Here is a 12,961-nt window from a genome sequence, read left to right on the forward strand (position 1 = left end):
TGGGGAATGACTATAACATGTGAGTAATGCTACAGCAAAGGAAGCTGACATTGGTCACACCCATTCTGTCGAACTAGACACAAAACCAGTGGTCTTCAAGCTGTGTCTTTCTGACCAACTTTCAGCATGTCCGGACAGCCTTAAAGGTGTATTCCAGATCCTTGCCAATCGGCTGATTTCCACTGCCGCTATCACTGCAGTCAGTGTAGGAAGCAGAACGCGCTGACCACAGCTCAGTGGCCCAGGTTGGTATTGCAGCTGTGGTTAGCTCTCTCTGCTTCCAGTGCTGACCACAGTGATAGCAGCTCCAGGGATCCAAGCTGCTGGTCCCTGCTGATTGTTTGTTGATGACTTGTCTGTCATCAATGGCAAAAAGTTGTTTTAAAAGTTCCAAAATTCCCCTTTAGGCTGGGTTCACACAGGGCTGATTTGCCGCGGATTGCCGTTGCATATCTGCACTTCGGCAAAACCGCTGCGTTTGCAGTGCAATGCAGCACAAAAGAGATTTGCCAAAAAGCTGTTCTCACAGGACAGAGTTTTTCCGCACAGCCGCAGTGCGGAAATGCAACTGCGGCGCGGTTTTAAGGGGGGTTTCACACAGGGCGGATTTGCTGCGGTTTTGCCGCAGCAGATCCGCCCGCGGCAAATCCGCCCGCGGCCACTAATCTCGGGATTAGCCAGCCATGTGGATGAGATTTCTCAGAAATCTCGTCCACACGGGACGGCTAATCCGCTGCGGTAAATCCGGTTGAAACCGCGGCGGCCGCAGCCGCGGTTTCAAAAGATTGAGCATGTCTGTTTACTTTTTTTCTTTTGTTTATTTATGTCGCGGCCGCGCTCTCCACTATGGGAGCGCCGGCCAAAACGGAAAAGAATGCGGCCGAGCCGCTTCAAAGCCGCCGCGGGGTAAACCGCGGCGGTTCTCCGGGTAGAAATCTCGCGGTTTTTGCTGCGGCCAAACCGCGAGATTTCCGACGGGAATCCGCCCTGTGTGAACCCAGCCTTAAAGATGCAGCATGTTCATTCTTTGGTCTTTTCCACAGCGCTTTTTTTGTCCATAGACCTCTATGGACGCAGTCAAAACCGCACCAAATACGCAGCAAAAACACGACAAAAAGTAAAAAAGCGTTGCGGAAAAAACGCTTGTGGATTTTTCCACACGAAAATCCGCAAGCCCAAATTAACCTTTGAAGCGGTTTTGCCGCAGAAGCAGTTCTTCTGCGGCAAAACCGCAATGGAAAAACCGCGACAAATCAGCCCTGTGTGAACCCAGCCTTAGGGTTGAGATCAGTGCAATAGACTGACATGAGCCCTATCCACACACCTGCTTGCTATCTATCAGTATTCTTTCTTATTCGGCAGTGATGAGGAATCTGTGTCTCTTGGCAGAACTCTTAACATCTTTGACATCTTAAACTTGTCAAAAAATATTCAGTAAGTAGGCAAGCAGAGGCAAAGCTGCTGCTGCATCACTTATTGCTGTTAATGGGGCTTTTCAGTTATTGATTATGCATCGGTGCTTCCGGGCTATTAGAGATATGGTAGTGTGCAGGAGCTACTTCTAAATGATAGTTCTTACTCCTTCAGTAAAACAGAATATTCCGTGAGTAGTTTGGTTAAATAGCGTGAATTAATTATCAATAATATAGTAAATTGATTCTTTGTCAAAACAGAGGCCACACGAGGACCATTTAGACATCAGTGTTGAAGTGACACTGTGTTCTAACATGTTCCCTGTCATGTACTCCATGTAAGTACTTGTTAGAGTGCCAAAATCCAACCCAGTCAGATGGGAAAGCAGCTTGCTTCAGTTGCAGCCAACAACCAGATGTGAGAAAACCTGAAGCAACGGCATCCTATCCCGCCTGGTATGTTGCTCTCACGGTTTTATGCAGCTGGAGCTGTATCTGGCAGAATTTACCTTGTCCTAGTCTTACTGATTCAACTTTTAGGAAGTAACCTTATTATTCTTCACTGAACAAAATCGTTGCTTCTACATTAATGCGCCCCCTATCCTTTATATATGAAACATTATTCTGCTGCTAGATTCTAATGTAGAGATCTACAACTTTTAATTTAAATTTTTTTTTTAACCATTAAGCAGAAGTAGGCAAATTACAGAAAATTAACTTTGTAATGTGTTAGTTCTGAACATTTAGCTCACGGTAATTGTTTGTGACTAGTGTTGGCCAATCTTTACAGCCGTGGCTCCGACCCTACTTGACTTCTTACCCCTGCATCGTATAAAGCACAGCTCGTTTCATGGCCGCGTCATAGAATAAATGGTGCTGCTGTATTTGTACAATGCCAGATCTATTGCTATTGTAGTAGCTGGGATTTGAAAAAGAAAGAGTTAATGCAAGAAAAGGCCCATTTACACGGGACAATTATCGTTCAGCGTTGTTCAAATTCCTGCACTTCCGCAGGAATTTGAACGACAGTCATCCCGTGTAAATGCATGCAGTAACTGAATAAGAGTTGTTCAGTCATTCAGTTTCTGTGTGCAGAAAACTGAATGACGGGCCGTTCTGTGTAAACAGCAGTCATTTCAGTTCTGAACGACTACCTGCTTACAGTGAATAGATGCGGGCGGGGGAAGAACGCTCCCCGGACGCGCTGTGAGGGCTGCCAGCAATACTCGCTTCTGTGTAGCAGCATAGGAGCGAGCATCATTGGTACGCGCTGGCAGGCATCATTTGCCTAACAGCTTGTCCTGTGTAAATGGGGCTTAAGATGGTGGGTGTTCTAAAAAGGAGGGCAGAAGTATGCCCATTTTAGGGAAGGAGATGAGACAGTAATTGTAGGGTTAAAGACTTAATGCCAGTGATGAGTAAGCATGCTCGGTTAGGGAAATTACTCGTGCGAGCATCCGCATTTTCGAATAACTGCCTGCTTGTCCGAAAAGATGCGGGGGGTAACGGAGGGGAGATCTCTCTCTCCCCCCTGCAACCCACCGCTCACCCTTTTCAGATGAGCAGGCAATTACTCAAAAATGCAGATGCTTGCTCGAGTAATTTCCCTAACTGAGCATGCTCGCTCATCTCTACTTACTGTACATGCGTAATACTATAGTGAAATGTAACCAATCAGTTTACTTTTAGATAATGAGAGAATGTCTGTGTGGATTGTATAAGAGAGTATGTTTCCTTTTGTAGTTGGTTCAGTTCTTGGGAAATTATTCCAACTGAACACACATATGTACCAGTATAAATAAAGTGTCTGTGCTTAGTGAAGAAACAGCCTGGGTATCATTGGACCCTACAACACTATTACCGAGCTTGTTGCAAGAATATTAACCCAATATGCACACATAGTTGTAAGAGCCAGTCCAACAAAACATGCAATCTGCACGATTTTACCTTTGTAATCCAGTAGCACACAACCAGATTTCAATTGGGGAATCTGCAATCGTCACTCACGCGGACAATCCACAGTATTCCGCATCTTTTGAAAGGATACAACATTCACATGCCTGCTCACATGAGCGGACAGCAATTGTGATTTCCATGAGCAAAAATAGATTGCAGCATGTCCTATTTTTGTGCAAACTCCACACAGACAGCTTCCATTGAAGTCAATGGAAGCCATCTGACCCATAGCCCATCCAGAATTGACATTGTGGATAGGTCATGGGGACCCACGTCATCGTTTAGCAACAGCACAGGAAAAACAATGATTAAAAAATAAATAAAAAGCTGCACATGACCGATGGCGAGCTTCCGCAGTAATCCGCAATACAGAAGAAATCAGGTACACAGGGTCACCGGCCCCGATCAGAGCCGAATTCCGCTGCGGGTGTCCGCATGCAGAATCCGACCTGGTTATATGCAGCCAGCCTTACATATAGAGTATAGCCTACATTCCAACCTGCAACTCTGCTACGTATCAAAATATAGGCTTCATTACTGTTGCAAAGCAAATGACTTTTAACAGCTCACATGGTGCACATGGTTTCTTTTGTTTTCTTTTTTTAATTCATTAATATTTTTCTGTCCACAAGGTTACTGCATATAACGAATGAATGAATGAATGAATGAAAATATATGATTTTTTCCCCCCCTAGGAATGGTATCTGTCCTGGACCTAATGCAGGGAGGCTTCCCATCCCGGGCCTCATTCCATGAACTCTATAACATGTACAAGAAGTATATGCCAGAGAAAATGTCTCGTCTGGATCCCAGACTTTTCTGCAAGGTATGTCTCTTAGTGCAGAGCAATTTTAATTGTAACAGAATTTCTTTTCATGCTGTGTAAAATCTGCTAAAACTGCTCATGTTTTAATAATTTATTGTTCGCTTTGAAGACTGTTTTAAGGGGTATAAATTCAAGCCTATTAATATGTTTCTTTTATGTTGCAGGCTCTCTTCAAAGCCTTGGGCTTAAATGAAAATGATTACAAATTTGGGTTAACTAAGGTGTTTTTCAGGCCTGGCAAGGTAAGTGTCTACTGTCTGTGATGATTCCAGGATAAGGGTCCGCACTTGCAATCATATGATGTATTATTCAGCTTATACGATTAACCTTGCTTTTCCTTTTTAACCTTGAATATTAGAATGCGCTTGTTAATGTGTATGCAGTATTAATCTTAATGAAGGCTCATTGGGATCTTATTGCCTTTCTTTAGAGCACAAGCCATATATATATATGTGTATATATAATATACAAATGTGCCTAAGTGGGTTTTTTCTCCTCTTTACTTAACCAAGATCCCCTACGGTTTTTTCTATACATATTTTTGGACTATTGGATAATGTTGTAAGGACTTCACATTTATTTTGAACTACAGATGTAGTAGAATTTAACTTGAGCTTTAATGTGTTAAATTACCTTTACACATGGAGACTAACGGGCACATATGCACCCCAACAGCCATCCCATGGACTACTGTCCAACTAACGCTCCTGTGCTTTACACAAGGCACCTCTATGATAGCTTTCTATGTCACAGTTCATTTACCCTTTTAATTGCTTTACAATGGGTTTTATTGTGTTAAGCCATTGAAAAGACCATTGCCCAATTATCTTAAGATATGATAACTTGGCGCAGAAAGTCATCACATACAAGGTAAGGCCCATTTAGACGCAATGATTATCGCTCAGAATTAGCCCAAAGGCCATCTTTTGAGCGATAATCGTTGTGTCTAAACGTGGGGCCATCGTGCACTATTCATTCAAGCAAGCTAGATGACTGTTATCAACGCCACACGCTGATTTTCTCAGTGGGCGGCGCTGATGGCATTCTTTCAGCTGGTATATCGCTGGGACTTCTCAGCAGGATACGAGCTGAAAGCTCCAAGAACAAAGCAGCTGTCAGCGCTCCTGCTATTCTCAGAGCTATCAGCTCAGTGGGACACTGTGAGAACAAAGCATCTGTTTGCATATATAAAACAGCTGCTTTGTTCTGAGTTATCAGCAGTGTCCCACTCTGGCTGCATTTAACTCTTAAAGTAACTAATTAGCTACTTAAGAGTTCTGCAAAGATGATCCCTCAAAACTGTCACTCAAACTGCCGTTTGAGCGATTTTTGAGCGATCACCTTTCAGTGTAAATGGGCCTTTAGGCTGCACTTACACGGGCAAGCGCAATATTGCTCAGAGAAACTCAGAGCAGTATTGCACTCATTAACCTGCGATGCATTTTCCAGGGAAAACATATTACGTTACATTGCTGCAACCTGAAGAAATAACTCTGTATATAGTATGTAGCAAGCGGACTAAAATAAGGAAGGCGAGGCCCATTATGGTAAAACACATTAACTAAGAAATCTGACAGTCATTGAAGGAAATATACTGTGCATTTTTTTTACTTTTAAATAATATGTACAGTTGCTGTTTTTGGTAGTCGGCACATTACAACCCTTGAAGCATGCCTAACTTTTTAGAATAATCTGTCGTGTGTGCATGAGGAATAAAGCTATTTATGTTCAATATATGGCTTGCATATAGCATTTATCACCAGTTTTTTACTCTATAGACTGTATATCTGATCCTTTCTTCTCTTATAACTGGTTGGAGGAGTCTCCTGTTATGCTGTCTTCTATAGATTGTGCACAAAGAGCAGCAGACTCTGTATATTACAGTTTGTTAGAGAGCAGAGAGACATAACATCCCCATTAAGGATAGTGTACAGCAGTTCTGAGCAGTGAAGCATGTATAAATAGCAGCAAATACCTCACCATTGGCTCTAGCAGCATATCTGTGTGGATCTCTCCTCTTTCTCCCTCCTCCCCTCTGCCCTCCAAGACTTCAATGAGCAGAATGACTCCTCCCCTCCTATACTTCATGCTCATCGTTGTGTTATCACCAGTAACAGAGCACATGTCACTTGACAATAGGTAGTGTTTAGCAAGTTAGGAGGAACAGAGTTCCCAAGTGGCCAGCACTTTACAGTCATCTTTCAGCACAAAAACCTCATTCTAGGTAAATAAAGGGAATTCCACATTTGCTAGTTATCACACTGGCCATCATACAAGCAGGAGATGTCTGAAAAGTTAGTAACCATTTATTAACTACAGTTTGCTCACAATACCCTCAACTTGTATAACTATCCTTAACTACACTTAATGACCGGTGGGTTATAGTGATGAAAGTCTGATAAAACTGACTTCTATTGAGGTAACAGAGAAATTCATGCTCCAGTACAACCAGATATACAATATACGAAAATAGTCTTCATACTGAGCCTTTGATATGTTTTTGGTTTATAATCATTTCAGTTTGCCGAATTTGATCAGATTATGAAGTCTGATCCAGATCATTTAGCCGAACTGATAAAGCGTGTCAATCACTGGCTTATCTGCAGTCGCTGGAAGAAGGTCCAGTGGTGCGCACTCTCCGTCATAAAATGTAAGTGGATTATTGTGTGATGAGGCATAAAATGTGCACTGGTAAGGCTACCATTTTTTCTATTTGTATTCGGAGTCATGGAAATGTTAAAACGTATTTTATTTCCTAATCCTCTCTAGATTGTGTAAAGTCATGAGTGCTGCCCTTTCTGGCGCTTATACGCGTGTCACTACATAATAATTGTATAAGTGCTGCCTTACTTTTTAAGGCAGAAAGGAATATTGGAGTCTTGTATGTTAAGCCAAGATAGCTTGAGTGAAATTATTCAGGCTCTTATCTGGTTTCTCATTTGTTATGTATTCAGCATGCAGAGACTTGCAGTAATATTCAAGTAGAACATCCTTCACCTGTTAAAAGGGAGATATACACGCACGCACATCTGTGCAGTCAAAATACAAAGGGGGTCATTCCTTATGTGTTTTTTTGACTCCTTTTACATCTGTATGCAACGCTAATCTACGTGTCAACATTGTGGAACCCAACAAACTCCAATATAAGTTGTTGAGGTTCATAAAGCCATGTCGGTATGCATTTGTAACCGTAGCCGCAACGCAAATGTGAAGAAAGCCTAAGGCTTTCTGCATATTCGGTCCGTAAAATACACAGCATTTTTGGCACGTATTTAATGTATGTGGCCTTTATTTGTTCACGTGTTCCATGCATATTCACTGTGTTGTTTACGCACACAAAAAAAAATACAAGAAGGCCAAATTCATGTTACCTTTTTCACACTGTCTCCTACCAACATATAACATGCATATTCACTGCGTTTTTAATTCCCCTATAGACTTGGATGGGTGTATTTACTGTGTAATATGCGCCAAAATGGGTCATGCTGCATTTTTTTCATGAGCATGAAAAACGCATTTCAGAATACACCAATACAAACCAATGGTGTTCTTTTTATGTGCGTAATACAGAGTGAAAGTAAGCCTGTGTGAATGAGCTCTAAGGACAGTAGAACCAAAAGATGACACCCGCTCTCTTATTCTTCTGTCTCGGACGCAGATCACTGGCGGGACAAGAAAAAAAATTCTTATTTTCTATGTTTTATAATTAGAGATGAGCGAACGTACTCGTTTTGGGCAATTTCTCGATCGAGCATCGCTTTTTTCGAGTAACTGCCTACTCGGGCAAAAAGATTTGGGGGGCGGCGTGGTGGAGCGGGGGGTTGCAGAGGCAAGTGGGGGGGGGGGAGGGGAGAGCTCCCCATGTTCCCCACTGCTACCCCACGCCACCCCCCAAAACTTTTCGCCCACGTAGGCAGTTATTCGAAAAAAGCGCTGCTCGATCGAGAGATTGCCCGAAACAAGTACGTTCGCTCATCTCTATTTATTATATATAGCTGAGCTCAATTAGAATTCTGATACCTAGTCTTTGTGCGTTAACCTCTAACTGTGGACGTGTAGTTTTCCGAGAATCGCGGACCTCCCCGCTGTTTATTATGTAACATTACTAAAGTTGGTTATTTCTACATGGTTTTTAATTATTTATAACCTGAAAATTAATACGTTTTTGTAAACTCTCCCCCCATCAACAATAGTCCTTGGCTTGTAGAATTATGCAGCTGGTACTTAAGCCCCAAACTTCTACTAATGGATATTGTTCGTTGCTAGCCTTTTAAAAGACGCTCTACCAGAGTGTGATTTTCTCTCAATTAGATCAGTGTAGTCCTCGTGATTGGTGGCTTTTACACTGCAATCAGGAGGACCTCTAAAGAAAGGTTAAGAAAAAGAATTGTGACAGGTTTTAGTTGCCATGGAAGTAGAATACAATAGTTTAGGAAGCCAACACTAGAGATTATTGTGCGGTTTGCTGTATAAAGCATTTGATGCCATTGTATTACCCCTTTTATATAATGTAATACAACACACAGAAACAGAGCAGAGTTTCAGTTCTGCAGGGCTGAGTCTGTTATTAGACATGATACGTTATATATGACTTTCCATAATGCTGAAAGTAAGCCTATTGAGTTAACTCCGTGAAAGAAACAGTTGAATACCAACCTCTGCTCTGCCACTAGCATATGTATTATGCATAAATTCCTATTTGTGGAGAAGCAGAGTATTCACATATGAACTACTGTTGTTGTAATTATTGTTACATCACCAAGGGTATACTCTCTGAATTGCTAAGTGGTCATTCGGAAAACACTAAATGCAACTAAAATCTATTCAAACGTTCTTCTGGTGTCTACAAAATTTCCAAGTTTAGCAACATTTTTCGACTTTCTACTTTTGGCATTCAAAGTCTGATCTTCAACTAAAATTGGGAATTGACCACAGTCATTCTTGGCATTGCCAACGAAGACATCTGGGACACCTCATCCATATGTAGTTGTAGGTCTACTGCTAAGAGCTCCCAATTTCCTAGGCCATTCTGGAGCATTGTATTACTTTGTACACTTACATGAACACACAGGTTCACTCATATGGGATTACATATGTTATACATTCAAATTTATACCCTTATTCTCTTTCCTCTACATTTGCAAGGATAGGAGTGCAACTTCTTCTCCCCCACCTCACATCACATATCATTTATATGGGGGAAAGGGATATTTTTGTACCCATTCGCCCCAGGGCCTGGGTACAACCTATGCACCCCATATAGTTATCCCTAAGATGGAAAATAAAGCTTCCAGGCTGGAGGTGTTTGGGTTCTAGACTGGAAGTTTATAAATCTGCTTCACATGTTTACCGATAAACAATATTTTTGCTATTTCGAAGTGAATATTAGCTGCCCGGGGAATTTTCTACTTGCCAACTGCATATTCTGTGCTAAAATTATCTTGTACCTCTGCAGTCAGCAGTCAGTAATACCTGAGCCAACGACTAAATATGATTAGAGTAGCTTAGGACTGTGCAGCCAAAGTGCGTTACGGCTGTATTGATATGCAGGAAGAGGAAGCACATTAGTGCTCTTCCCTGACAGCTGGAACCATTCAACTCGTGTAAAAATGCTGAGCTGCTGGCATTGTCCATTACAGTCTCGGAGCGGTCTGTGCTGGCCATGGTTTCCGATGTGCTTCTATTATTTCTGCAATATTAAAAGTATTTTTAGCTCCAGAAATTCCTAAGCATTAATTTAATTATAGTGGATCCAAACTTGTAATTCACTAAAATCGTACATTACATTACCATACAAATTTTCGGCACAGAGCAAGTCAATTCTGCAAATTTGAGGGTTTATTCCCGAGAACTAATAAAAAGCTGTTTGTTTCAACATACTGAATGTTTTTAGCTTACGGTCTGCCTCAGAGCTGAGATTATAGTTGTTCCTTTACAGGCATTCATACAGCAGAGTCTACAGACATAATGCAGATATTGACATCGGTGAACTGTATGGATGTGCCTGTGTGAATAAGTACATGTAGTCCAGGCACACAATTATGAACTATTAGCATTTTTGGGGTTTTATTACATTTTAGCTATACATTAATCACATTGGACCGATCAGTTGGAGGTCTAATGCGAGTAGCCTAGATTGGGAATTGGCGAAAACCTTCTATATGGAGTTCACATCGGTCATGTTGGTCTCAGTCTTATAGGTGTCCCCACTCTTCTTCCAAAAGAAAGTACTAACTTTCCATACACTTTCCCACACTGTATGTCAGTCTTCAAGATATTCCACGTTTTCCTGAAACCAATAATCTTGTGGTGAACGCAAGGTTAATATCCTCCTGATCTCTTTTGTATTAATATGTTAGATGGGGTATCTCTTAGCCAATAGGTGGTGATTGCAGTGGGTAAGGTATCCATCTGCAGCCAGAAATAGAGAAGATTAAGGGAGATAGTACAATACCTCTGCAGCGCCACCTATTGGAAGGTAGCATTTCTGCAAGTCAATGTTAGACTCTTGATACAAGCCTTATAACAATCACTGGGAATTGAAAGCCAAGCCAGAATCCATACACAGACAGCTGTTTCGGGGTGTTTGCCCCTCATCAGTGTGCAGTGGGTTTTTGGCTTGGCTAGTGAGAGGCCTGTGACGTGGGTCAGTAAGGGTATCATTTCTCCTTAAGGAGAGCACCTAGAAGGTGAGGGAGGGGAGCTGTTCTACTGAAAGACACAGAAAAGAATACCTTATATATCTGGCTGCAATATGAAACGGGATAGAATCAAAGAATAGGATAAAATTAAGGGAGGATTTTTCTTGAGTTTTTAGTTTTCAGTGTGTATTTTCAGTGTTCCTTTTACCAATGTCACATGTAAAGTGCATATATATTTAAAGTTAACATATCCTTATGGGATGTAGAAGGGGTTTGTGTCTAGGTATTTAGTTTTTACTGTTGATGTGTGCTTATGAATTCAATTCTATTACATTCCTATTGAAAATACTTTCCTATTCTTCTTTTAAAGTGAAAAATAAAATTAAATACCGGGCTTCTGCTTGCATTAAAATGCAAAAAACCACTCGGATGTGGCTCTGCCGAAAGAAACACAAACCACGGTAAGAATGAAGGCTGCATACAGAATCAAATCCATTTTCTCCTTCACCAATCACATGATTTGTAGTTTGTTTTATTTATATATTTCTTCATTTCTGCCAGACTGTTCCGCTAACTTGTACTCACAATCACAGATTGATTTTCAGACACGTAGGACTGTAATCCCGAACAGGTGTTCAATACCTATGTGATATGAGACAGTCATTAAGGATTTCTAGATTGGGCAATTCATTCCAATCAGTTGACAGATAGAATAATATGTTTCCTTTTAGAAACAACATAAACCTAACGCTGCCATCATCTTGTTTTTACATTTGAACAACTACTTTTATTGGCGCAGATGCAATTTCTTTTAGAAAACAGGCACTGGATACTTTTCTGCTTGCGTTTCTTTATGTTTCCTATAATTAATCACGGGAAGGAAGTGCTAGACATTTGTCATCCTTTCAGCTTTTTATGTTAATCTATTCTTCAAAGGGGAAAAAGGGTGATTAGAGGGAAAACATGTTTGCTAAAGTCTTGTACAAGTACTATGGAGCTGCTACATTTCTGTGCTTCCTGGTAGTCCATGTGGCATTTTAGTGCTTCACCTGTGCGTGAAGCCTTTCACATAGTCATTGCCTTTACTCATTGTTTTCCAATCCACTGACCAAAAAAGTGGCTTTGCAGGGCAACAAAAGCAAAAAATAGATTATTTCTTTCACTCGATGGAGCATTAGTATTCTAGAATAGAAAGTGGTCTGTGATCTGCGGTGTATGGGACCCTCTTAGCTTCACTGACTGCTAAAGAAGTGGGATATAGTGGTTAACTAAGCAACTTTAAAGCGACCCTTCAGTCCTGGACAAACCAAGATGTGTATAGTATGTATGGGTAGTCTCTAAGACGCTGATTAGTGAGGCTCACATAAGCAACTATGACCAATCAAAGCAGCGTATAGTGTCTTATACTAATGATGCATACTAATGCACAGAGTGCATCTGGTAGTCAGAGAAGTAGTGTAGTCATCTTGGTTTGTCCAGGACTGTTTTAAGTTTTAGATTTTGAGGGGAGCCAAGGTTTTATGCGTAAGCAGTCCACCATACTAAGACGTGGCATCCGTTCATCCATGTCATCATTATTTGTTTGGTAAGTGTTTGGCCTCCATGATCTCCACTGATCATTAGAGACTGCAGCCCAAACATCACTAAGCCGTGAGTCGTGGTATGCAAAAAAAACATCTGAAAGTAGTGCAGGTGACACCACTATTTCTAGTGGCGAGACTTCTCTGTTCTTGGGATCAGTGGGGCCGATCATGGAGTTGCATATGTCCTTAGTGATATGCCTCAATTCTATGACAAATAAGGCTGCCCATACACATTAGACAGTTGTCAGCCAAGACGGCGATTTCTCCTGCCCATACACATTCACACCTGACTCAGTTGAGTGTTCTTGTGCTTTTTGCATATACTGAGGGAAGAAAGATATTGTCGACTACTTTAACAGTCAATCCTTATCTTCAGAGAACAAAAGGATCGGCCAATTGAAATCCAAGTGTCTGATGCTTCTCCCTCTCAATATCTGCCATTGGGGGAAAGTCAGTAGGCCCCCTTACATATTTGATGATTGTCTGGACCCACTGAAATCTGAGGTTTTGGCCTTTTTGCATCTAATGTATATGGCCAACCTA

General features: G+C 41.4%; 1 protein-coding gene across 6 annotated transcripts in view; it reads left to right on the plus strand.

The window, feature by feature from the left end:
• MYO6 (myosin VI) overlaps positions 1–12,961 on the plus strand; it is a 262,780-nt gene that overhangs the window by 180,833 nt on the left and 68,986 nt on the right. For all 6 annotated transcript variants that reach the window (XM_066604748.1, XM_066604765.1, XM_066604773.1 and 3 more), the window contains exons 21-24: positions 4,064–4,194; positions 4,359–4,436; positions 6,715–6,844; positions 11,206–11,296. In XM_066604748.1, coding sequence (XP_066460845.1) covers positions 4,064–4,194; positions 4,359–4,436; positions 6,715–6,844; positions 11,206–11,296 — 430 coding nt within the window. The remainder of the gene's footprint in view (positions 1–4,063; positions 4,195–4,358; positions 4,437–6,714; positions 6,845–11,205; positions 11,297–12,961) is intronic.

The sequence above is a fragment of the Eleutherodactylus coqui genome, chromosome 1 (genome assembly GCF_035609145.1).
Source record: "Eleutherodactylus coqui strain aEleCoq1 chromosome 1, aEleCoq1.hap1, whole genome shotgun sequence".
Classification (NCBI taxonomy): domain Eukaryota; kingdom Metazoa; phylum Chordata; class Amphibia; order Anura; family Eleutherodactylidae; genus Eleutherodactylus; species Eleutherodactylus coqui.